Source organism: Macaca nemestrina, chromosome 6, assembly GCF_043159975.1.
Source record: "Macaca nemestrina isolate mMacNem1 chromosome 6, mMacNem.hap1, whole genome shotgun sequence".
Taxonomy (NCBI): domain Eukaryota; kingdom Metazoa; phylum Chordata; class Mammalia; order Primates; family Cercopithecidae; genus Macaca; species Macaca nemestrina.
In genome coordinates, this window is record NC_092130.1 from 99,280,921 (window position 1) to 99,308,191 (window position 27,271).

Genomic DNA, 27,271 nt, shown 5'->3' on the forward strand with positions numbered 1-27,271 from the left:
TTGATAATATGCACACAGGTCCCAAACTCAAAGGTATGCAAGACCAAGCGTAATGCCTGACTGTTAAGGAAACAGGGAGTTGTATGAATTGGGGCAAAGGAATAGCACGTAACCCATCTGTAGGAGACAACAGCCACCACTTAGCTCCAGCTAGTAGTGGGAATGCAGCCCCCATGTTTCCTGATGAAAACATCCAAGAGAAGCCAGAAATTCAGATGTATATGTCAAATCTCGCAGCTTTTTAATGTGGCAACATATTTTTTTAAACAAATACTTTTCTTTTTAACATTGTGAGTCAAATAAAATCATGTTTAGGTTTCATTTAAGCAGGCTGGCAACTTGCCATCTCTGTGCTAACAAGTTTCCTTTACTATTCAAAGGGAACTTTTTGAGAAATATCTTTTGTTATATACATTAATTATTTTATTTTAAAATTTTGTATCTCAAAGGATATTTTAATATTGAAAATTATTGTTAAAATAATTTTAAATTATAAATCAACTGCAGATTTCTGCATCTGACATTCACATGTTTCAGCTGTCATGCTTGAATGTATCAGTACTTGCAGCTTTCCCCTGAAGCTTTTGTGGTCACAGCTTTTTTTTCCTTTTTGCCAACAGCTTTATTGAGATATAATTCACATACCATACAATTAACCCATTTTAAGTCTACAGTTTATTGGCTTGTAGTATATTCACAGAGTTGTGCAACTATCACCACAATCATTTTTAGAACATGTTTCTTACCCCCGAAAGAAACCTTAAACCGTTTAGCTATCACCTTTCCAATTCCCCTGTTGTCCCCAGTCCTAAACAACCACTAATCTATTTTACATTTCTATAGATTTGTGTGTTCTGGATATGTCCTATAATAAAATCAGACAATATATAGCCTTTTATGTCAGGCTTCTTTTTTACTTAGCATGTTTTCAGGGTTCACCCATGTTGTGGCTTCAATCAGTACTTTTTTATTTTATTGCGCAATATTCCATTTTATGGATATACCACATTTTCCATTGGTTATTGGACTTCCACATTTTGCCTATCATGCATAATGTTGCTGTAAACATTCACAGACATGTTTTCTGTGGGCATGTATTTTCATTTTTCTAGGGTATATACCTAGAAATGGAATTGTCAGGACATGGTTACTCTGTTTAACTTTTTGAGGAATAGTCAAACTTTTCTAAAGCTACTATACCAGTTTTGATTGCCGTCAGCAATGTTTGATGGTTCCAGTTTCTCTACATCCTTGCCATCTTGCCAACAGCCAGATGGAGAAAGCTATTTTTAATGCATATGAGTTATGAAAGCTTTTCTTCTGCTCTTTAGATACTGTGTATATATGAATGTTAATATTTTCTTAGACTATAGTTTTCTTTTATATTAAAACTTTAAACAACCAGAATTGGGGAAGATGGGGCTATTATGGTTAATTTAATTTGGATCATCTCTGGGATAATCAGTAGAACTTTGTATTGCAGTATTTCTTATTGTTGAAACTTTTCCTGATGTACTTTTTAAAAAATACTTTTTCTTACTTTAGGAAGTAAATACTAGTTTGTTTCTACCACTTGTCTGTGAGAGAACTGCATCTAAATTATCTGTCTCAGCTCCTTGCACAAGGAAAGTCTGGCATAAAATTAAAGGCACAATAAATACTTGTTAAATGATTTTGTTGTTAAAAAATAATCCAGTCTTTCTTTGTTTTGGATTTGACATGCAATCTACTGAATTTTCCCCGGCCAGTAAACTGAGCTTTTACCATTGTGCTGTTTCAGATACATGTATAAAGGTTTGGAAGACATATTTAAAAAAAAAAAAAAAAGACAATTATATTAGTATTATTGGTATATACTAATTTTGAATATTGCTTTCACATTGTAATTATACTGAAGTTGGTTTTTAATTTAAAAATTAAGAATTTCATGCTTTGGGCTGGGCACGGTGACTCACGCCTGTAATCCCAGCACTTTGGGAGGCCGACGCTGGTGGATCATGAGGTCAGGAGATCAAGACCATCCTGGCTAACACAGTGAAACCCCGTCTCTACTAAAAATACAAAATATATTAGCTGGGTGTGGTGGTGGGCACCTGTAGTCTCAGCTACTCGGGAGCCAGTCAAGAGAATGGTGTGAACCCGGGAGGTGGAGCTTGCAGTGAGCCGAGATCTCGCCACTGCACTCCAGCCTGGGTGACAGAGCAAGACTCTGTCTCAAAGAAAAAAAAAAAGAATTTCATGCTTTGATAGATTGCACTTATGTTAGGCAGGTATAGGATTTAAGAGCATGAGGATCATACTTACATCTCTGACTAAACTATTTTTCTTCTGTTCCTTCCTCCCCCCCATCTAATATATCTACTTTGGCATTCTAAATATAGTATGTTTTATATTTACACAGTTTCTTTCTTATGGTCTAGAGAGAAAGCTAATTTTCTGAAATATTTTTGGCTTTTCTGTAGGTTGGTCAAAGAAAAAGTGATGTATGAAAAAGAGGCAAAACAACAGGAAGAAAAGATTGAAAAAATGAGAGCTGAAGATGGTGAAAATTATGACATTAAAAAGCAGGTAAAATTATATCATAACAATAGCTAACATTTACAGAATGCCATATTAACTAATGTAGTTTTTACAATAGTTCTCTGAGATTATATTATTATTTATTTCTTTACTATTAAAACTTCCATTTAAAGATAAGGAAACTAAAACACAGGTTAAATAACTGCCCAAATCACACTGTTGCTAAGTGACATAGCTGAGGTTTAGTTTTGTTTTTTGTTTTGTTTGAGACAGGGCCTCACTCTGTCATCCAGGCTAGAGTGCAGTGGTGTGATCACGGCTCACTGCAGCCTTGACCTCTCGGCTCAAGCAATTCTCCCACCTCAACTCCCCAAAGTGCTGGGATTACAGGCATGAGCCACTGCACCTGGCATAGCTAAGATTTGAACACAGGCATTCTTTTTCTAGTATCTGTACTCTTAATCGCTAAACTTTACTGCCTTTCGATTTTTAAGTATCAAATATAAAAATGGACTAATATTATATTAATTATATATTTAGATTCACAAATATTTTCTCCAAACTGATGTGAAGACCACAAAAATAAAATATGTATTGCACTTTTCAATGAGTACTTCTGATTGTCTTCATGACAAATTTCAGTGGCCTTAACATTGCATACAAGTCTCTTCTTGATCTTGAATCAGGAAATGAAGTTACATCTGCTTATCTAACCTCATTTCTTACCAATCCCTATCTCGACCTCTTAGGTGCCTTATAGCTCCCTGAACATGCCCTTTCTTCTTTGCCTCTGAAATTTTGCATGTCTGAGATGCTCTTACTCCTGGCCTTACTTATCCTTTCCTTATTAATTTCTGTTCTTCCTTGAGGTCTCTTCTACTCTCACCTCTAGACTGAGTTAGGTGCCCCTGCTTTTCGCTCCCATAACACTTCTTTATTCCCATCATAGCATATATTGAACGTTCATTCTCAGCTGACAGTTGCTTCATAATTCCTTGAGAAAATAAAGGCCATTAGGGAATTTTCTCATATTCTTATGACAAAATCTATCAACCTATCTGCATCTGTACGTATACCACCTTCCTTCCTGTAAGAGTGGATTATGTGCCCTAGCCCTTGTTATAACTATCAGTGACATTGTTATTACTCTTTTTTCCCTCATCTTAAATACCTCAATAGCATCTGACACAAGTTACCACTTTCACCTTGAAACTTGACACATCCTCTGAGGTATTCAAAATTAAAATCTTGATCTCACAGTACTCCAACCTACTCTCCTAAACAAAAAAACTATTTCTTCTTTCTTTTTCCTCATCTCAGTGAGTGGTACCTCCACTCATCCAGATACTCAAGCTAAAAATTTAGTTGGTCCCTTCTTGATATTTTTCTCTCTTTCTAATAACCACATCCAATATCAGCATCTCCTATTTCTTGTTTTGTTTTCTTTTCTTTTCCTTCTTTTTTGAGACGGAGTCTTGCTGTGTCACCCAGGCTGGAGTGCAGTGGTGCAATCTCGGCTCACTGCAATGTTCACCTCCCCGGCTCAGCTGATTTTCCTGCCTCAGCCTCCCAAGTAGCTGGGATTAACAGGCATGCACCACCACACCCGGCTAATTTTGTATTTTAGTAGAGACAGGGTTTTGCCCTGTTGGCCAGGCTGTTGAACTCCTGACCTCAGATGATCTGCCTGCCTTAGCCTCCCAAAGTGCTGGGATTACAGGGGTGAGCTACCGCGCCCAGCCAGCACTTCCTATTTCTTACTCTCTATTTTTCTCTCTACTGCCATTGTTCTAGTCTAGTCCACTATCATCTCTTGCTGGTATTATTTATTGCAGAAGCCTCCCAGTTGGCATACTTCTTTCACCCTTGACATCCTCCATTCCTTCCCCACCACAACCACCAAAGAAATCTCTATAAAATGTACCTCAGATCACTTGGTCTTCTACTTAAAATCTAGTGTCAGATGCATTTAAAATAATTCCCAGGTGACAGTTTTAAAAAAGGAGAGTGTGAACCAGCTTATACAAACTATATCTTAAAATTTATTTTTAAAATCAGCTCATGAACTCAAAGTCATTTTTGCCGTGTAAATTGTGGCATAATTGGTAATCACACTTAACTCAGGCTTAATTCAGCAAAATTAATCAATCATTTAAAATAGATTTTTTTGTAGGGAGTTGCTTTCTGCCATGCAGAAGAAATGCAGCAGCAGCTGAAACAACTTGTTGGCTGTGTCTTCCCTTGGCTGTCTAGGAAGACAGCCTTCTTATTTTATTAAGCTTTTAGGAGAGGCCGTCTTCCTTTATTTGTGATATAGCACTGTGTGTATAAAAGACATTTGTGTGTCAGATACTCATAAATTGAGGGAGGATTAGTAAACAGATGTGTAGATATAGTATGTCCCCTTTATTTTGTTTTTTAATATTAATAAATTATATTGGGCAGTGGGGTCTCTTTGTGAAGCCCAAGCTGGAGTTTAGTGATGTGATCCTAGCTCACTGTTACTGTCTCAAACTCCTGGGTTCAAGTGATGCTCCCACCTCAGCCTCCAGAGTAGCTGGGACTACAGATATGTGCCACCATGCCTGGCCAATTTTTAAATTTTTTATAGAGACAGGGTCTCACTTTCTTGTTTAGGCTGGTCTTCAATTCCTGGCCTCCAGCGATCCTCCCACCCTAGCCTCTCAGAGTCCTGGGATTATATGCGTGAGCTCCCTGGCCTGGCCTTATCCACCTTTATGAACTAACTACCCTTCATAAGGATTTACATATGGAATGTAACCTTTTATTCTTAAAATTATGATACATACTGCTTTTGTACCTCTTTCACTACATCTAGTGGGAAAATATTATGACATAGTATGTAATTTTATTTTATCCAGGTCCTTTTTGGACTTCATCAGGTTGTTTTCCTGGTCATGTAGCTAGTGACCTCATTTAGTCTTTTTCTTTGCCCTGCTTTTTTTCACCATCAATAATGTATTTTAAAATAGCCCTATAGCTAAAATAGTAGTTATCAGTTACATGGAGTGGAGGAATAAATGTGTTCCCTTTCTAAATAAAATTCTACAAATAATGTTACGGGTTATCACAGAACCTGTTTTCATTTATATTCATGTATGTATCATATTTCAATAAAATCACTACTTTATAGGTAAGGATTAACTACTGAATCCTGTGTTGTACTTGTCATTTCAAAATACCAGCCACATACTAGTTGCATTATTGACTACATACACAGATGTAAAAGGGAAAAAAAATTGTTCAAAAGTTGTTTCTACCCTCAGCCATGTTAAAATTCTCTTTTTGGTCATAGGTATCATAGTTTTTAACAGGATTTGTTAGATTCATAGCCAACTTAGTACTTATTCAGAAATAGCATCTCATATCTCATTATAGAACAATAGTTGTTTCTGTTTGCTTCTGTTGTCGACCTACCATGTATATAGTTGTCGATTGCAGTTTTGTTTCAGAGTTTCCTAAAAACTTGTCTTTAGCCAACCTGCATACATTTCTTAATTTCCTTTCCCTGGCTTAGCTATATTATGGCCATTCATATTTGTTTATCATATACAATGGGTGTTGCATAACCAAAAGAACGGTCTGTTCCTGATTGCCTGAGACTTTAAGGTCAGCAATGATTTTCTTAACATTTATCGTGCCTCTCGTAGAAAATATCAAGAAAGCCAAGTGCTGCATTTTGTGGGTTTTCTACACTTCTCCCTAGATTTCTTCCTCTTCTGAGCTAAACACTCTTCTGAGCTTCTGAGACTGTCCTCAGTCACTTCTCACTACTTTGGCTCTTCTCTCCCTTGGATCCTTTTTTCTCTGGCTTTCCTACCTCTTCTAAATTGGCTGTATTTTAAGCACACACTTAAGGTGCTATCTCTTATTCTATACCAAACTCTTACCTGAAGATGGTTGCCAGAAATCAGGGGACAGTCCCTCTGTTGGACTAGGTATAATTTTGGTTCTTTTAAAATAAGTAATTAGGCCAGGTACAGTGGCTCACATCTGTAATCCCGGCCCTTTGGGAGACCAAGCTGGGTAGATCACTTGAGCCTAGGAGTTTGAGACTAGCCTGGGGAACAAGCTAGTCTCAAACTAGCTTGTTTGCATTAGTTCGTTTTTACACTGCTATATAGAACTACCTGAGACTGGGTAATTTATAAAGAAAAAAGGTTTACTTGACTCTCAGTTCCACATGGCTGGGGAGACCTCAGGAAACTTATAATCATGGCAGAATGTGAAGGGGAAGCGAGCACCTTCTTCACAAGGTGGCAGGGGCGAGAGAGAGAGAGAGAGAGAGAGAGAGAACAAGTGGGAAGTGCCCCACTTTTAAACCCTCTGATCTCATGAGAACTCACTCACTATCAGAGCATGTAGGAAACCGCCCCTATAATCCAATCATCTCCCACTAGGTCCCTCCCTAACATGTGGGGATTACAATTCAAGATGAGATTTGTGTGGGGACACAGAGTGAAACCATATCAAAGGTGAAACTGTCTCTACAAAAAAATTTTTTTAAAAAATGTATTAGAATACAAAAAATTAGCTGGGTGTGGTAGTGTGCATCCATAGTCCCAGCCACCTGGACTGAGGTGAGAGGATCACCTGAGCCCAGGAGGTCAAGGCTGCAGTGAGCCATGATCATGCCACTGTACTCCAGCCTGGGTGACAGAGTGAGGCCTTCTCTCAAAAAATATATAAAATAAAATAGAAAAGTAAAAGTAAGCAACTAGGTAAAAGTTTTCAGGAGGCCAGAATATCAGTCAATTAAATATTTATTCTGTTTTTTTTTATTTTCTGACTAAACAATATAACATGTCATTCAAATATTGCCCAAATTGATTTTAGCCTTCCGCTTCTGATAGCTCTCTTCTTCTCCACCAGTTAAGGTTGGGTACAGAGGGTTTTGCCCTCACTTGGTAAAGCTTTCTGGTTTGTTTTTCAACCTATCCTGGGGCATAATGATTGGCAGTAATGACACTCAGTCAGACATATCTCTGTCATTTCTCCTGAGGCACAACTCATCTCTTAGGTTCCAGAAGTAATAAGACAAACTGGTATAATTTTTGGACAAAGAGTTCTCAGTTTTCTCACAAAAGAGTTCTCACAAAAGCTTTGCAATTATTGCATATAATTGCAGTAATATAAAATTCATCTTTTTGAAAACGATGTACACACTTTTTTTTACTCTTTGAAACAAGAGTGAACATTTACGATGACATGTTTCTATGTTTTTCCTAAAAATATAAAGGGGAAATTTTTTTCATTAAATATATGGAAAACTTTAGGAGGCTTCAGTCAACAAAGAAGATACCCCTTTGACCAGGAGTGTCTCACAAGGCTGATCCTCAAAGAAAAACCCAGATTTTCTTTTAATCAGTAATAAAAATATGGAAAATAACTTAAAATCATGCAAGAAAATGTGTTTGTCTCTTGGTACATATATGCAGGCTTACAGAAGGTAATACACTTGCTTTTTTATTTTTTGTTGTAGATTTCACAGGAAATTCCAAAAGAAATTCAAAGAGGTCTTGTACATCCTTCATCCTACCTCCCCCAATGTTAGTATCTTGTGTAAATATAATACAGTATTCAAACCCTGGAGTTGACATTGGTACACCACAGAGCTTACTCATATTTCACTAGTTATACCTGCACTCATTAGTGTGTTTGCATGTATAGTTCTCTGCAGTAGCATGTGCAGCAACCAGTCAAGATGGAGAACTGTTCCATCGCAAAGCTCCCTCTTGCCACCTCTTTTTAGCCACCCCATCCTCTCTGCTCCCTAAACCCTAAATAGTTACACTGCCTCCAGAATGTCACATAACATAGAATGGAATCTACAGTATGTAACCTTTTAAAATTGGCTTTTTCTATTTTATATAATTTCCTTTAGGTCCATTGAAGTTATTGAGCATATCAGTAGTTTGTTCTTTATTGCTACTAAGTAGTATTCCATGGTTTGGATGTACTAACATTTAACCTTTGATGACCATTTGGATTGTTTCCAGGTTTTTGCTGTTGTGGGAAAAGCTGCTGTGAACATTCATGTACAGTTTTGATGTGAACATAACTTTTATTTTATGTGGTTTTGGGGGAACAGGTGGTTTTTGGTTACATGAGTAAGTTCTTTAATGGTGATTTTTGAGATTTTGTGCACCCATCACCCAAGCAGTATACACTGAACCTGATTTATAGTCTTATCCCTCACCCCATTTGTACCCTTTCCGTCTGAGTCCCCAAGGTCTATTGTGTCATTCTTATGCCTTTGCATCCTCATAGCTTTGCTCCCACTTATAAGTAAGAACATGTGATGTTTGCTTTTCCATTCCTGAGTTACCTCACTTAGAGTAATAGTCTCCAGTCCCATCCAAGTTGCTGCAAATGCCATTAACTCATTCCTTTTTATGGCTGAGTAGTATTCCATCATATATATATATGCATGCCACAGTTTATCCACTTGTTGAGTGATGGACATTTGGGTTGGTTCCACATTTTTGCAGTTGTGGATTGTGCTGCTGTAAACATGCGTGTGCAAGTATCTTTTTCATATGATGACTTCTTTTCCTCTGGGTAGATACCCAGTAGGAATTGCTGGATCAAATGGTAGTCCTACTTTTAGTTCTTTAAGGAATCTCCACCAGCATCTATTATTTTTTTATTTTTTGATTATGATCATTCTTGCAGGGGTAAGGTGGTATCGCATTGTGGTTTTGATTTGCATTTCCCTGATCATTAGTGTTGGGCATTTTTTCGTATTTTGTTGGCCATTTGTATGTCTTTTGAGAATTGTCTATTCATGTCCTTAACCCACTTTTTGATGGGATTGTTTGTTTTTTTCTTGCTGATTTGTTTGAATTTGTTACAGATTCTGGATATTAGTCCTTTGTCAGATGTATAGATAGTGAAGATTTTCTCCCACTCTGTGGCTTGTCTGTTTACTCTGCTGACTGTTCCTTTTGCCATGCAAAAGCTCTTTAATTAAGTCCCAGCTATTTATCTTTGTTTTTATTACATTTCCTTGTGGGTTCTTAGTTATGAAATCATTGCCTAAGCCAATGTCTAGAAGGGTTTTTCCAATGTTATCTTCTAGAATTTTTATGGTTTCAGGTCTTAGATTTAAGTCCTTAATCCATCTTAAGTTGATTTTTGTATAAGGTGAGAAATAAGGATCCAGTTTCATTTTCCTACATGTGGCTTGCCAAGTGTCCCACCACCATTTGTTGAAAAGGGTGTCCTTTCCCCACTTTATGTTTTTGTTTGCTTTGTCAAAGATAGTTGGCTGTAAGTATTTGGGTTTATTTCTAGGTTCTGTACTCTTGAACATAAGTTTTCATTTCTGTAGGATAAATGCCTAACAGTGCAATTACTAGGTTGTATTCCTGTGGTTTTTGTTTTAAAAGAAACTACCAAACTCTTTTCCGGAGTGGCTGTACTATTTTATGTTCCCACCAGCAATGAGTCAATTTCTCTACATCCTTACCAGCATTCAGTGTGATCTCTATTTTTTAATTTTAGCATTTAGCCATCAGCTGTATGATAGCTGTACAGTGATAACTCATTGTGCTTTTAATTTGCATTTCCATAATGGCTAATAATGTTGAACATTTTTTCGTGTGCTTATTTGCTGTCTGTATATCCTCTTCAGTGAAAATGAGTGATCAGGCCTTTTGCCCACTAATTGGATGCTTTGTTTGTTTTTTTACATTTGAGTTTTGAGAGTTCATTGTATATTCTAGACACATGCCCTTTGTCAGATACGTGGTTTGCAGATATTTCTGTCTGTAGTTTGTCTTTTTCTCCTCTTAACAGTGTCTTTGACAGAGAAACAGGGATTTTTTTTTTGTTTTTGTTTTGAGACAGAATCTTGCTCGGTCGCCCAGGCTGGAGTGCAGTGAGGAGATCTCGACTCACTGCAACCTCTGCCTCCTGGGTTGAAATGTTCCTTCTGCTTCAGCCTCCCAAGTAGCTGGGACTGCAGGCATGCGCTACCATGCCTGGCTAGTTTTTTTTTTTTTTTTTGAGACGGAGCCATACTCTTTGCTGGAATGCAGTGGTGTGATCTCAGCTCACTGCAACATCTGCCTCCCAGGTTCAAGCAATTCTCCTGCCCCAGCCTCTGTAGTAGCTGGGATTATATGCGCCTGCCGCCATGCCCAGCTAATTTTTGTGTTTTTAGTAGAGAAAATGTTTCACCGTGTTGGTCAAGCTGGTCTCAAACTCCTGACCTCAAGTGATCTGCCCGCCTTGGCCTTCCAAAGTGCCGGGATTATAGGCATGAGCCATTGCACCCAGCCAAGTTTTTAAATTTGAGAACATCCAATTTATCAGTACTTCCTTTTATGAATCATACTTTTGGTTTCAGGGCTAAGGTCTCTTGGCTTGTCTTAGATTCCAAAGATTTTCTTTTTTTTTTTTTTCCCTGAAAGTTGTATGATTTTGTGTTTTATATTTAAGTCTTCAATCCATTTTGAGGTAATTTTTATATAAGGTGTGACGTTTGGTTTGAGATTCATCTTTTTGCCAATGTCCAGTTGCTCCAGCAGCATTTGTTGAAAAGGCTGTCCTCCCTTCATTGAATTGCTTTTGTATCTTTGTCAAAAATAGTTGGACATACTTGTATGGGTTTACTTTTGTGTTCTCTCTTCTGGTTCATTCATCTTTACCCCTTTAACAACACTGCACTGTTTTGATTCCATACCGATGTAGTAAATCTTAACATTGGGAAGAGTGTCTATTTTATTTTATTTTTTCAAAATTATTTTAGCTTTTCTAGTTTGTTTTGGCTTTCCATGTAAATTTTTAAATAAGCCTGTCTGTATCTATAAAACACCTTTTGATAGGAATTGCATTAAACCTAAAAATCAGTTTGGGGCAAATTGATGTCCCAGTTAATGGACATGGTAAGTCTTTCTAATTTATTTAGGTCTGATTTCTTTCATCAGCATTTTATAATTTTCAGCATACAGATCCTGCACATTATAAATGTATAGTGAAGTTTTTTGTTTGTTTTTTTTTTGACTCTCTTGCAAATGGTACTGCTTTTAGTTTTGGTTTCCACATACCATATCTGTTGTTAGATATAAAAATGCAGTTGATTGTTTTTTGTGTGTGTGTGTTGATCTTGTAACCTGCAAACTCACCTTGCTGAACTTATTCTAGGATTATATTCATTTTCTTTCTCAGACCTGATGATGTGAATTACATGGATTGATTTTCAAATATTTAACCGTCCTTGCATACATACAATGAATCCCACTTGATACTGGTGTATAAATAATTATTTGTATACATTGCTGAATTCAATTTGCTAATTTGTTGAGGCAGTTTTCTTTTTTTGTGCTGTCTTTATGCGGTGTTGCTGTAAGGTTAATACTGATTTCATAAAATCGTTTGGGAATATTGATTTAAAAAATCATTTGTTCCTTTTCTGTTTTCTTGAAGGATTTGTGTAAAATTGGTGTTAATTGTTATTTAAATATTTGGTAGAATTGTCTGTTGAAATTGTCTGGGCCTGGAGAGCTCTTTTGTAGGAACTTTTAAATTACAACTTCATTCAGCAGAACATTGGAGAAAAGGTATTTTTTAAATTAACACCAAAAATAAATTATAACTTCAGTTTCTGTAGTGATTAATAGGACTGTTTAAGTAATTAAGTTTGGGTAGTTGGTAGTTTTTGAGGAATTGGTCAGTTTCTCCAAAGTTGTTTATGAACATTATGAACAATATTATAACATCATTTATAGGATTTCTTCTCGTTTTAATAGTTGCAGGATCTGTAATGATATCCTCTATTTTGGACTACTTTTGGTGATTTCTGCCCTTTCACTTTATCTTTGTCTGTCTTCCTAAAGGTTTATCAGCGTGGTTTTTTTTTTCTTTTCAAGAAACCAGCTTTTTGGTTTTTTAATTTTATTACTATTTTTTTGAGACAGGGTTTCACTCTGTCGCCCAGACTGGAGTGCAGTGGTACGATCCTGGCTCACTGCAGCCTTAACCTCCCAAGCTCAAGCACTTCTCCCACTTTGGCCTACCAAGTAGCTGGGACTACAGATGTGTGTCACCACGCCTGGCTAATTTTTTGTAGAGATGGGGTCTTGCCATGTTGCCCAGGCTGGTCTCGAATTCCTGGGCTCAAGCGATCTGCCTGCCCCGACCTCCCAAAGTGTTAGGATTACAGGCGTGAGCCATGGCACCCAGCCAAAACCGGCTTTTTGTTTCATACAGTTTTGTCTATTGCTTTTCTGTTTTTAATTTCGTTGATTTCTGCTCTTATATATTATTTCCTTCCTTCTGCTTGTTTTAGGTTTATTTTGCTCTTTTTCTAGGTTCTTGAAGTAAGAACTTATTTAAATTAAATTAAAACAAGATTATTAATTTCAGACCTTTCCTTTTTATTAATGTGGGCATTTAGTGCTGTAAATTTCCCAACAGACACTGCTTTAGCTGCATCCCATAAAATTTGACATGTTATATTTTCATTTCCATTTATATATGTCTTTATTTGAGACTTTTTTTTTTTGGCCCATGGGTTCCTTACATGTATGTTGTTTAATTTCTAAGTAGGGATTTTCCTTTCTGTTATGATTTCTAATTTTACTCCATTACAGTCAGATAATGTATTATGTAGGATTTCAGTTCTTTTAAATTTGTTGGGGTTTTTGCTATTGTTCGGGTTTTTTGATCCAGAATATGGCTTACTTCAGTAAATATTTCATGGGTACTTGAAAAGTACTTGTATTCTCCTTATTACAACACTGTATTCTCCTTTCTTTCTGAGGTAGAGTGTTCTATAAAAGTCAGTTACACCTTGTGTGTTGGTGTTGTTCAGTTCTTTTATACCTTTACTGATTTTCATCTAATATTTCTATCAGTTGCTGAGAGTGGGGTATTGAAATCCCCAGCTTATGTATATGGATTTGTCTGTTTTTCCTTTCAGCGCTATCAGTTTTGGTTTTAGATATCTTAAAACTCTGTTGTTTAATGCATGCACATCTAAGATCACTATATTTTCTTGGTAGATTGATAATTTTATGATAATGTAACATCCCTCTTTGTCTGTGATAATTATTTTGCTTTGAAGTTTACTTCATCTGGTATGAAGTTTAACCACTCCTGATTTTTCGGCTTTTTAGAGGCAAGGTCTCACTCTTTTGCCTAGGCTGGAGTACATTGTCACGATCATAGCTCATTGTAACCTCCCAGCTCCTGGGCTCAAGTAATCCTCCTGTCTCAGGCTCTTGAGTAGCTAGAACTATAGGCATGTGCCACCACACTCACCTAATTTTTATTTTTTGTACACAGAGTTTCACTGTGTTGCCCAGGCTGGTTGCAAACTGCTGACCTCAAGCGATCTTCCTGCCTTGGCCTCCTTAAGTGCTGGGATCATATAGGAATGAGCCACCATGCCTAGCCCTGCTTTTTTAAATTTATTTTTTCCCATCCTTTTATTTTTTATTTTATTATGTTTGAAGTGAGTTTCTTGTAGACAGCATGTTATTGGATCCAATCCATGAATCTCTGCCTTTTAACTAGTATATTTACACTTAAAGTAATTATTGATACATTAGAGCTTAAGGGCCCACAGATCTTTTTTTTTTTTTTGACTTAAGATTCTTCTTACAATCTTACTCATTTGGCAATAACCATAAAATACAAGTCAAATAGATTTCCTGAGAAGTGAGTACATTACCATTTTACCACCATCTAAAGAAAACACTTAACCATTATTCCAGTAATCTCTGGATTGCTCTAGACCCCAGCCTGGCAAACTAATGCCATTGGTTTCAGAGGTAGCCAATAGCCAATATTAGAGTATCTATTGATTATTATAGCTATAGGTATAGCCAGCTTCTGATGGATGATCTGGATCCTTAAAGAAGCTGGAAACCTCATCACAATCAAGCAATAACCTAAGAGCTGGATTGACTTTGGCCAGATTATTTCACAGAGCTCTTCTTTCTGACAGAAATGAAGATCTGCCCATTGGGGTATTTCCTTTCCAATTTACATATGTTTGTCTCTAAAGGAAATTGATTAGATTTTAGGTTCAGCCATTTATTCATAATACTTGAACCTTGCTAAACTAACTCCCAACTTCCATTTTACCAAATAAGTACCCCCTATAAAACCATAACTTGTTTTAAAAACAATTAGACATCAGTCAGTACCACATCCTGTTGTGTTTGTTCCTGTAAGGTTCTTTGCATCTCCCAGTCTGTGCCAAGATCCTGAATTAAGCTCAGACTTATCATAGTCAACATTAGAATAAACTGACAGTTGATTCAGATATTGTAAACAGAGGACAGTTAATTTGAATACTACCTCCCAAGGGAAACCCTTTGAAAGATAATATTCATTTAATTAAGTTTAGGTGTTTTGGGGGGTATCTTTACATAATAATCACACCTCATATACTGTGTTTTAAAATTATTCCATACAGTTGCAATTCAGTGTCCAAATGTAAAATATATGATTTATGGCTTTGATGAAGATGTGGTTTGTGGATTCCAAATCATAGTCATCACTGTGTTCCTTTGGCTGTCTGTGGCATGAGCTTCTTGAAGCAATCTCAAATGTTTATTTTCATGTTAATACACCTAGACTTATGGATTGGAGGATAGAGACCTTTTCTTTTTTTTTTTTTTTTTTTTTTTTTTTGAGACGGAGTCTCGCTCTGTCGCCCAGGCTGGAGTGCAGTGGCCGGATCTCAGCTCACTGCAAGCTCCGCCTCCCGGGTTCACGCCATTCTCCTGCCTCAGCCTCCCGAGTAGCTGGGACCACAGGTGCCCGCTAGCTCGCCCGGCTAGTTTTTTGTATTTTTTAGTAGAGACGGGGTTTCACTGTGTTAGCCAGGATGGTCTCGATCTCCTGACCTTGTGATCCACCCGTCTCGGCCTCCCAAAGTGCTGGGATTACAGGCTTGAGCCACCGCGCCCGGCCAAGACCTTTTCTTTTTCATCTTTGTATCCCCAGTACCTGGCATCCTGAAGACGTATAGTAAACTTATTGAATGAATTGGGGTAGTGTATGGGAGAGCCTGAGCTTTGGCCCTGTGTAAGTCGGAGTCCTGTTTTGATAGATTGAGGATTCTTGGTCTGTGATAATAGATAGAATTTTAATGAATAGAAGTTATTTTTGGATGGCATTGCTTAAAGGTTTTTTTGGTGGCTAAAGCTTAGAAAATATTTTTTTACAAACACATATAGTGACTTGTCATGGATTTGACCTATTCATTTCATCTTGTTTAATTCCTGTAACCATTCTGAAGGGAATTCCATAGGAAAGGAAATAGGAAAAATCCAGTATGAAATGTTCCTGTCACTGGTTTTTCACATGTATTCAAACTAACCAGATACACAAAAATAATTTAATGGCAGTGGTTAAATGTGTAGTCATAGTATGATTAGCTCTGAAATAAAATGACGATGTTATGTTTGAAATTTTCAACCTGTGCCTTATTAGTAAAAGAGGCTTAAGTTCAACAATAGATTTCCACCTGAGAAAATAGATGTGAATAAAGAACTTCTTCAGATTTTTGTTTTCAATATGAGCTCTGACAAAGCTATTTGGGAAAGGAAGACGGTACTGGGACCTAAAGTTTCTATTAAAATACAATATTATTGCCATTAAATTATATCATTACTTTTTATTTTATATGAGCTTAATAATCTCCTTAGTAAAAAGCTCAGATTTTCTACCCATTTCTTTAAAGGTATTTGACCAAACATTATTTTCTGGAAATAAATGTTTAGATGAGCTCTATGTTTCTTTCTGAGAATAGTTTAAGGAAATAAAGCTTACTGCTACTCTAAGAAAAAGCCCTATTTGAAGTCCAACATGTGGCATTAACTTATTTACTCTTATCAATTGGGTTTCCCTGTCATTGATTTGATTTTTTTTCTTTTATGATTTGATGTGTTATAGTCCAGTTTTGAATGATGGATTTTATGTCCAGAAATATCCTCTGGAATACATATTTCTGTGTTTAATTCTGCAGTGTCTGTCATCAGGAGGAATAGGCAAGAAGTTTAGATTCAGAGGGGTGCCACGTTGGTAATTTGGCTCACATTGCATGGGGAGAATAATCTCTCTCCTAAAATGAAGCACGAGGATAAGTAATAACTTTTTATGCATGATAAGCATCAAAAATATGAACCTGCTGGTCTTTGCTTTTCATTTTTCTTTACCTCTGTCTTTCAGTGTGAACCTCCTGCAGTGTGCACACGATGTGATCAATAACTCAATAACTTTTTTCATGCAGTAATTATCTCCATGTGATATTATCTGAACACTGTTTTTCTTTATTACTCAAAAGATGCAGGAGATATTTATATAACCAGCTGATCCCATTTTGGATAAAGGTGCTTTGTGACAGCAGGGGAAATAGTTTATTTTAAATAGCCTTTTAAAATAAATGCTCTATGAAAAGCTTTTGCAGTTAACTTTTACTTAGCATGAGAAGGTGATTACCAAAAAGATTTAGTTCTAAAACTTGTACTTTGTAGATTTTACAGTGTGATAGTCTTGCTTTTCTAACCTTTTTTTTTTTTGTATTGAGATGGAGTTGCCCAGGCTGGAGTGCAATGGTACAATCTCAGCTCATCGCCAACCTCTGCAAGTAGCTGGGATTACAGGCATGCGCCACCATACCCAGCTAATTTTGTATTTTTAGTAGAGACAGGGTTTCTCCGTGTTGGTCAGGCTGGTCTCGAACTCCTGACCTCAGGTGATCCACCTGCCTCAGCCTCCCAAAGTGCTGGGATTACACACATGAGCCACTGTGCCCAGCCTTTCTTTCTAACTTCTAATAAACACAGTTTAAGTTAAAATATTGAACTATTTAACATAACCATAACTTTTTTCTGATTCCTGTTAATAAGGATATATTTACCAAGATATGAGCTAAACACATACAAGTTTTGCCATCTCTGAACATCTCACAGAGATTCTCATTCTAGGTAGAGATCCTACAAGAATCCCGGATGATGATCCCAGATTGCCAGCGCAGGTTGGAAGCCGCATATTTGGATCTTCAACAGATATTAGTAAGTAAAGACCTGTGTCATATGTTAAAAAAATTTTTTTTCAATCCAATACATGGAAAGCCAAAAGTTTAAATATTTAACACTGAGAACTAGTCAGCAGTATTTCTTATTCACTTGCCCTTTATACCACTATATTTTAAAATAATTAATGGAGTTTAAATTGTGTTTTGAATTATGCCTCCAGTAAAAGTACTGTTTTCTAGCATGTTTGTTCAATTCATTAAAATTTAGCTAAATTTATTTAAGTTATGATAGTACCAGTATTGTCCAGCAAGGTCTTGATTATTTGGTTTTCATACATAAAGATCTTTTGAGACATTGAGGATGAGTTGATTGATTAAAATTTTAAAAGATCTAATACTTCAAAAGAATTTGGGCTCTTAATAAAAGGATCTGGAATTCTTTCACATTCAAACCTAAATCAGTTTGAGAGAGGGGGAAAAAACTGGTAATCTAGGTAGTCCCCTCATAATAACTTGGAGCTGAATAACACTTATACTTGCTGGTATAAATGCCTTGTGATACAGAAGGTAAATAAAGCAGGAAATAATAACTGTTAAAATACTAACTGAGATGGGAAGCATCATTTGTATTTCTTAACAGTTTAAATGCTTTTTTCTCTCATGAATCTAGTAGCTGAGAATGTAATAGAAATTGCTTGAAAAAAATAATGTCGGCTGCCGGGCGCGGTGGCTCACGCCTGTAATCCCAGCCCTTTGGGAGGCTGAGGCGGGCGGATCACGAGGTCAGGAGTTGAAGACCAGCCTGACCAACATGGTGAAACCCCGTCTCTACTAAAATAAATACGAAAATAATAATAATAATGTCTTTGGATGATATATTTGTGTGTGAGGATGTATTCAACAATATCTCTGCCCCCGAAGAGCTTATATTTACTAACAGAGAACAAACATGTGTTTAAGGTGTAACGTGGAGGTTTAAGAAATTCTTACCTATAGTTTGAGCTAAGCAAATTCTCAGTCCTTTTGCTTTCAGTTTGCATATTAAATACACACATACTTTATTTCCTCTACTCTGTTTGTATATCTCCATCTTTTATTGACCTGACATAAATTGCTAACCATGGATAGCTTCATGTAAAAATCAAACAAAATTTCCTGTGTAGAGTAATTTAGATGATATTATTTCATTTTTCTGTTATCATTACAATATATTAGTAAAAGTTGCCTATATATCAGTATTATGGAAAAACTCAATCTTTAAATATCAGAAAATGAAAGATGTATTTTGTTTGCTTTAGTGTAGGGTATGTAATACCCATTAGCAAGCAAGCAATTCATTTGTTGAATTCAGAGATTATATTTAACTCTGTTGTGACATAGAAAGCCTTCTTTGTCATTGGGAATAGTTGGTGGATTATTTTGGCCTGAATGCTGTCATGTATGGAATATGTTAGTAAATCTTGCTTTTTACTTTTCTCTTTCGTATGATGATGATGGGTCAACAAAATGAGAATAAACTTTTCTGAGGTTTTTATTTAATTTACTTAATGCTGGTAGCTTTAGAAGGCTGTGTTATTCACTTATTATATGAGAATATATACAGTGAAGCAAAAGCACCAGTTTTTTCTTCCTTTCCTTGTAAAGAAGGAGCAGAATGTGGGAAACCTGTGGAATTACAGTATGTTTAGATGAGGCTTGGGATTTTTTACTTTTAATTTTTTAGTTATTTACATTAATGGTTTGTAATATTTGAGTAAATAACAAAGTACTGAAACTTGAAAAGGATAAACTTAATTTTTATTGTATTTCATTTTAGGAATGCGAAAAAGACTTGGAAGAAACTGAGGAATATAAAGAAGCACGTTTAGTACTGGATTCAGTGAAGTTAGAAGCCTGAAACTTTTCTTTTATGGGGTGGTTTTTGCATTGAATCCTGGGGTCCATTTTACAATCCATTATTTTTGACCACTGCTGTGTGTTCAAGTAGTGTGAGAATGTGATTGCCCTTATCTGGTTACGTATGTATTTCTTTGTCTAATTTAATATGTCAAATAAATGAATACATCTAATAAAATTGTTTATTTTGTACTTTACAAAATTTTTAAATTAACCTTTTATCATTAAACCACATAGACTTTATGACAGAGAACTATAATCTGTTAGGTTCTATTTAAACTCCATGTATTTTGCTTCGTAAGCATAGATTGAGTTTTAAAAAATAGGATACCAGTTTTTCAAATAACAATCCAAATTTTAGTTATAGTGGTACATACCTGTATTCCCAACTACTGGGGAGGCTAAAGTGGGAGGATTGCTTGAGCCCAGTAGTATGAGGGTGCAGTGAGGTATGATTACGCCACTGTACTCCAGCCTAGGGAACATAGCAGGACCCTATGTCTAAAAGATTGAATTATAAGCAGTTTATTTGGAATCGAATACAACTGATACAAAAGGAAGAACCCTTTTTGGGGAAGGTCTCACATAAGGCCTTCACAGTGAAAGTCTAACATTTCCATTACTATCAATGAATGAGAAACATTTAAATCTTTTTCCAGGACAGATTCACACAGAAAACACCCAACCATTTAGATCTTCAAATAAGATTCTTATGAACAATGAAGAGTTGAATGGTATTTTTAAACAATAATGGCTATTGCCAGTGAAGTGGTGCTAGCAAATATTTAAAGGCTCTTCAGAATAGGAGGGGAGCCTCTGATTGGTAGCTTTTGCTGATTTCTGTGGTATAAATACTCCGACTGTGACCAATTTCATACTACTAATATGACATCACTGAACACAGAGTTATGAATATTTGGGCCAGCTCCACCACAATTTGGCTGTAGCCCAGTCTTGATTATCTAGATTGACTCGGGGGGAAAAAGTATCATTTTGTCAGAAAACATTTTTCTGGTACAGTTGTGACCCTATTAGCCAATCATGTGAGTTTATTTTCCAAAAATACAAGACAACTCATTTAGATTTTTTATATTTCCAGAAAATGTGTGTGAGCCTTATATCACCAGCCTAATGGGCATTGATATAAGGAACCAAATATCTATGTATAGCATTTAAATTTGAAAAGTCAAAATTGGAAAAAAACAACACTTGAATTTTTGCTGCATTAAATACTTACAGTGTTAGTATGGTTGGTATGATTTTGGAAGTTGCAGATAATTGCTAGAAATCATAACATATTTATTGAATACATCCAAAGATCAGAAAAGAGAAAAATAATTGTTTTTCCTAAATTATTCCTAAAGGTTCTGTTGTTATAAAGCACAGATTATATCACTTATAAACTTTTGCCAGGTGCGGTGGCTCATGCCTGTAATCCCAGCACTTTGGGAGGCCAAGGCAAGTGGATCACCTGAGGTCAGGAGTTCAAGACCAGTCTGACCAACATGGTGAAACCCCATCTCTACTAAAAAGTACAAAAATTTGCTGGGCATGATGGCAGGCACCTGTAATCCCAGCTACTTGGGGGACTGAGGCAGGAGAATTGCTTGAACCCAGGAGGCGGAGGTTGCAATGAGCCAAGATCGTGCCATTGCACTCCAGCCTGGGCGACAGAGCAAGACTCTGTCTCAAAAAATAAATAAATAAATAAATTTATTTACACATGCCAAAAATTACTTCTTCAGAGAGTAACATATATCAGAAGCATTTCTAAATTGGAATGTCATCCCAAAACATATTACATGCCATTTTAAAAGTATTTGAGGTGGGAAAAGGAAAAGTTGAGAAAATAAAAAGTAACTGTAATTATAGTGTAAAATGTGATATTAAGGTTAGTATTAGAGGTTTGAACACCAAGAAAATTAGATTATTTTGTGGTTGCTATCAAGCACCAGGCAATAGATAGGCTTGGGAAGGGATGAGGGATGGGAGGGAGCACTAATATTTAGTTTTCCAAGTAGTAGTTCATTTACAGAAACTATTTTGGTATTTTTTTTAATGTATAAGCATCTCTCTATATATAGATAGATAGATAGATAGATATAGTAAATGGTTTCTTGACCAACTAAAGCTTAACGAGAACAAATACTAAAGTATATATAGATTCATATGTATAAGTTTTGCAGCAAGGACCCAAATCATGGTTACTAAAAAAATTACTTTGTTGCCAAAAAGCCTAGAAAAGAAGAAATCAATAATAAGGTAAATGAAAAAAAACCATATCTTTATTGGCCAAATGTGGTGGCTCACACCTGTAATCCTAGCACTTTGGGAGGCCAAGGTGGGCAGATCACCTGAGGTCAGGAGTTATGACCTACTGGCCAACGTGGTGAAATCCTGTGTCTACTAAATACACAAACATTAGCCAGGCGTGGAGGCACGTGCCTGTAATCCCAGCCACCCGGGAGGCTGAGATAGGAGAATCGCTGGAATCTGGGAGCAGAGGCTGCAGTGAGCCGAGATCGCATCACTGCACTGCCACCTGGGTGACAGAGCAAGACTTTGTCTCAAAAAAAAAAAAAGAAGAAAAACAAATATATCTTTAGAGAATTCCTGTCTCCACTATAGATTTTATACTGGATCACTCTCGAAGTATTAATGAGAAGCCCAAGAGGCTTAACATCCTGTGAAGACTTTATTTCTGGGAATTTTTCATACATTCCACTTAGGTTTTCATGGCCATCAATAAGTATATTAAAATACGAGCAACTGGTATCAATTCAGCATCTTGTTTTTAAGTTTTTATTTAAACCCTTATATCTGTGTAATAATAGGTAGAAATTGCCAACTAATTTTGCCTCTTTTTCTTCCTGCCCCGACACCTGAGCCCTCAACCAACATACAGTAGTTGTCCAGTAAACATTTGTAGATTGAATGAAAAGCAAGAACATGTTTGACCTCTGGAAATGAGAGAAAGAATGCCAAGGATTCCATCACATTGCAAACACATTTAATACAGTGCCTTTCCCACTGTTTTGACTGCAAACCACAATACAAAACACATTTTCCATTGTGACCCAGGACATATATATGAATGTGTGTGTGTATACAATATGTGTTCTTACTATGTACAACTCCTACCTGCTATTGGGTGGTGAAAAACACACCCAAATACAATCATATAAAATTATTCTATTTGTGAAAATTTTACACACACACAGAGACATATAAACTTCTTAGATCAGTTGTCTTAGTGAATATGTGCAAAGTCATACAAATTGCAGGTATATAGTGTCATGGTAAAGTGTAACTACTTATAATTTGTAATATGCCCTGAGTCCTTGTACAGACAAATATAAAGGCTTCCATAGAGAACACAGGCAAAACAAAGGCATACAAGTGACAGATCCAAGTAGTGAACCTAACATCTGTATTTTTCTGTACAGCAAAGGTCACATCATTTTTAAGTAAGAATATGCATAGGACAAAGAAATAAAGACACAAGGTATGGAATCAGTAGGGTGACCAAGTCCAGGCTGGTTTTAATGCCAGTAAGAACATTCCCAAGTCCTAGCATCTTCACTTGTACATTCTTGGCTAATGGGTAGATTAGTCCTAGTAAATCAAAATACCCCCTCAGTGGTCCTGGACAGGGACTTTCTGTCTAGGCTTTTGGGACATTTATATTTCTGAATGAACATCAACATCCCAAGAACTAGGTTGTCTTTCTTTTCTCATGTTTTGTGCCATGTTAAGTTATGTGAATCTTTGGGGGGGAATGAAACTTGTGAGGAGGGGAGAGAAGGCACACTGCTAAAATAAGCACACGTTTATTTTATGAGTAATGAAAACTAGCTAAAACAATATATTGTAATGTTTGTTTAACATTTCTCAACTTTCTAGTCAGCAACATTCAAAGCCTGATATTTTAAAATTGCCTTTATACCTGTACCTGTGCACTGGATCACTTCCAGATTGAGCAGTCAAACCTGTTTAATCCAAATCACTTTGCAAACTTCATTACATTACTTGGGTTTTTAAAAATCCTATCAAATTTAATAAGGACATATCCTACTGCTAGTTATCACTTAAATCTTATTATTTGGTCATTTAGACAAACCAAAAATAGATTAATCCTTTCTTTGATGGCATTAAGGCCTTTAAATGTCAGTGTAAACTTGATGAGTACGTGGGAGCCAGAGCTGTGAGGCATTTGGTATTAAAGGGTTAATCAGATCATTTAGTCCCTGAAGCACCTTTAAGTGCTTTAGCTGGAAAGAAATTGAATGGTTTGGAAATGCTATACTATAAGACAAGTTATAAGTATTATTGTACTTGAAATTTTCAAGAGTGCTTCATAAAAATCTACATTGCTCTCCACTATTCATCTTACTACTCTTACAATATGAGAGGGATTTGCTCATGTATTGGACTGTTGCACAGAAAGGTTATAATTAATCTATGTTACAGTAGATCTGTACCTTTCTTATATTTTGTGCTTTCTCCTGGCTGCTGGATAGTTGACAAGGTGCTTTCAAAATCTTGGAGGAAAATATTTGTAATATGTCACAAGAAGTTAAGGTTTTCAGTGCACAAGAGCTCTTTCAAATTAATTAAAAACCTTCAGTATAAAAAGTAAACAAAGGATAGAAACACAGTTCACAGAAGAAGAAATACAAATGGATGGTTTTTAAAAATATTCCACTCCAGTAGTAATCATACTCAGACTTTAAAAATAATAAAGCAAACTTTTTAAAGATAATGAATACCTCTCGTCTAGGTGTGATAAAGTACTAGCCAATGAGCTTAGATAAGAAGATGAAATGATAAATAAATATTGGAAAAGAGACATCATTTTCATTATATGCAGATAAGCTGTGCACCAGGAAAGCACCAGAGTCATCTGTGAAATAATCAGAAGCAATGAGGAAATTGAAATGAGTACTTACATGATATGTAAAACTGTTATGGGTTGAATTATGTCACCCAAAAATGTATGTTGAAGTCCTAACCCCCAATACCTCAGGATGGAACCCTATTTGGAAACAGGTCCTTGCAGAAATAGTTAAGGTCTTAGCTTACTAGAGTAGGGTGGGCCTTTAACCCAGTATGACTGATGTATGAATAAGAAGACACTGTGAAGACATAGTGAGAAGGCCATTGGACAACAGAGTTCATGCATTCACAAGCCAAGGATCACCAATGTGACACCAGAACCTAAAAGAAAGGCAGGGAACAGTTTCTCCCCCAAGAGCCTTTGAGAGTATGGCCTTGCAGACACCTCGATTTTGGTTTCTAGCCTCCAGAAATGTGAGACAATAGTTTGTGGTACCTTGTCACAGCAGTCCTAGAAAACAAATACATAGAACCCAAAAGCTTTTCTGTATGCCAGCAGTAGCCAAATATAATTGAAAAAAGGGTGTCCAGTGAGAGTCAAAAATACATTTAAGAAGAATGACTTGTACTATATGTGGAGAGTTAATATTGTGAAAATGTGAATTCTCTCTATGTTAATCTGTAAATTCGATGAAATAAAGCACAGAAGGGCTTTGGCAGAGGGGAGAATTTGAGGAAATGGTTCTAAAATCCAATTAAAAAAATTTTTTTAACAGGCAAAAACGGCTGGGGGCGGATCTGAAAAAGAATAGTGATAAGAGCTAGTAAAACTGCTCACTAGTAAAACTAGTTAAGTTACAATAATTAAATGTACGGTAAAAGAAGAGGATCAAAGAGAATAGAGTCCAGAAGCAAACCCAAATTTATGTGAATATAAATTTAGTATATGATAAACACTATTTCAGATCGTTGGGGAAAAGATAGATCATTCAATAACTGGCTAGCCACTGGGGGAAAAAAATGGAGCTGGATCTCTATTTCACCTCTCACACCAAAATGCATCTCAAATGAGTCAAAAATTTCCGTATAAAATGGAAAAGAATTAAAATTTAGAAGAAAACACTGGTGAATCTAATAGACTAACAATTTTTAAGTAGATAATGCAATGAGGATATAGGGAAATGGAAAATGTAACCGTTGATGAGAATACTTTGAAGATGGCAGTTCTCCACAAATTAACATATATTTGTAATACAAGAAGTATTAAACCTGTAAAGAGGAAAATAAGTGGTGAGACTGTTCAAGAATTGAGACAGAGGCCGGGCGCGGTGGCTCAAGCCTGTAATCCCAGCACTTTGGGAGGCCGAGACGGGCGGATCACGAGGTCAGGAGATCGAGACCATCCTGGCTAACACGGTGAAACCCCGTCTCTACTAAAAAATACAAAAATCTAGCCGGGCGAGGTGGCGGGCGCCTGTAGTCCCAGCTGCTTGGGAGGCTGAGGCAGGAGAATGGCGTAAACCCGGGAGGCGGAGCTTGCAGTGAGCTGAGATCTGGCCACTGCACTCCAGCCCGGGCTACAGAGCAAGACTCCGTCTCAAAAAATAAAAATAAAAAAAAAAATTAAAAAAAAAAAAAGAATTGAGACAGAGTCTCCCTCTGTAGCCCAGGCTGGAGTGCAGTGGTGCGATCTCAGCTCACTGCAACCTCCGCCTCCTGGGTCCCAGTTCAAGCAATATTCCTGCCTCAGCCTCCCAAGTAGCTAGGATTACAGGTGTGCACCACCATGCCCAGCTAATTTTCGTATTTTTAGTAGAGACGGGGTTTCACCATGTTGGCCAGGCTGGTCTTGAACTCCTGACCTTGTGATCCGCCCGCCTCAGCCTCCCGAAGTGCTGGGATTACAGGCGTGAGCCACTGTGCCTGGCCAAGAAAATCTTAAAAATGGAGAATTGGTGAGGGAGAAAGAGGATAAATGTAGGAGACATTGCAGTTGGATATTTGAAATTTAAGACTCCTGCATGTAAAACAGTGAAACTGGCATGAGATTGAACTGTCAGAATAAAGTAGAAAACCCACACCATACCCAAATATATATCAATACATAAGTATCTGATAGAGGTGGCATCTTAAGTTTGTGGTAAAAGGATGGTTAATTCCCATCCCAATAAATAGAAAAGTCAGTTCTTGAGAAAAATAAAAATAGATTTCTGTCTCATCTCACACAATAAAATAAAGCTTAAATAGATTAAAGAATTTATGCAACAAATATTTCTCAAACCTTTTATTAGCTAGGCATTATTCTGGTCCTAGGACGCAGTGGTGAGCAAGACAAAGATCTCTGCTTTTAAGGAGGATACAACTCATAGAGGTTGATAATAAATAAGCCAGAAAATATCGGAGGCATGTTCTGTGCATAAAATGAAAACAAGCTGGTGTGATAGAGAACAATCAGATGTTGAGGGAAAGCCTCTCTGAAGAGATACTTAAGCTAGGCTCTGATTCAGAACCTCAACAGAGAGAAGTGTATTTATCACAAGCAAAAGAAAAGCTACTGTTACGCCTCAGACAAGACAAGTCTAGGTGAGTTCAAAGAAAGGAGACCAGTGAGGCTAGAGTTAAGTGAATGATGGGGAAAGTAGTACATGAATTTTTAGGACTTTGTAAACGAAGGAAAGCAATTAAGGTTCTATTCTAATGAGAAGCCACAGATTTTAAGCAAGAGAGTGACGGTTTAATTACAGCATTGTTTAAAGATCTCGTTGTTCTTAGAAACTGAGTCATAGGGGGCAAAAGTGAGAGCAGAGAAAGGCTGCTATAATAGTACAAAGGTAAATGTAAGAAATAAAACATAAAAAAAAATTTTACTTAAGATTTAATCTGCAAATGGAAAATCAATCTCTAAAAACATAAAGATTACATTTTGTTGAACAAGAAATTGTGAATGTATTTTTCAAAATAGAACTAACTAAATTACATGACAAACATCAGACTAGGATA

The 27,271-nt window shown here is 36.5% G+C and overlaps 1 protein-coding gene across 2 annotated transcripts in view; it reads left to right on the forward strand.

Annotated features, from left to right (window-relative positions):
• The window catches only part of LOC105475105 (tubulin folding cofactor A), an 83,962-nt gene extending 64,325 nt beyond the window's left edge, over positions 1 to 19,637 (forward strand). The window contains exons 2-5 of one of the 2 annotated variants that reach the window (XM_071098789.1): positions 2,463 to 2,568; positions 8,024 to 8,090; positions 17,490 to 17,576; positions 19,356 to 19,637. In XM_071098789.1, the coding sequence (XP_070954890.1) occupies positions 2,463 to 2,568; positions 8,024 to 8,090; positions 17,490 to 17,576; positions 19,356 to 19,384 (289 nt within the window). In that variant the 3' untranslated portion in view covers positions 19,385 to 19,637. The remainder of the gene's footprint in view (positions 1 to 2,462; positions 2,569 to 8,023; positions 8,091 to 17,489; positions 17,577 to 19,355) is intronic. The other variant, XM_011730101.3, reaches the window with a different exon arrangement.
• Positions 19,638 to 27,271: the final 7,634 nt, after the last annotated feature.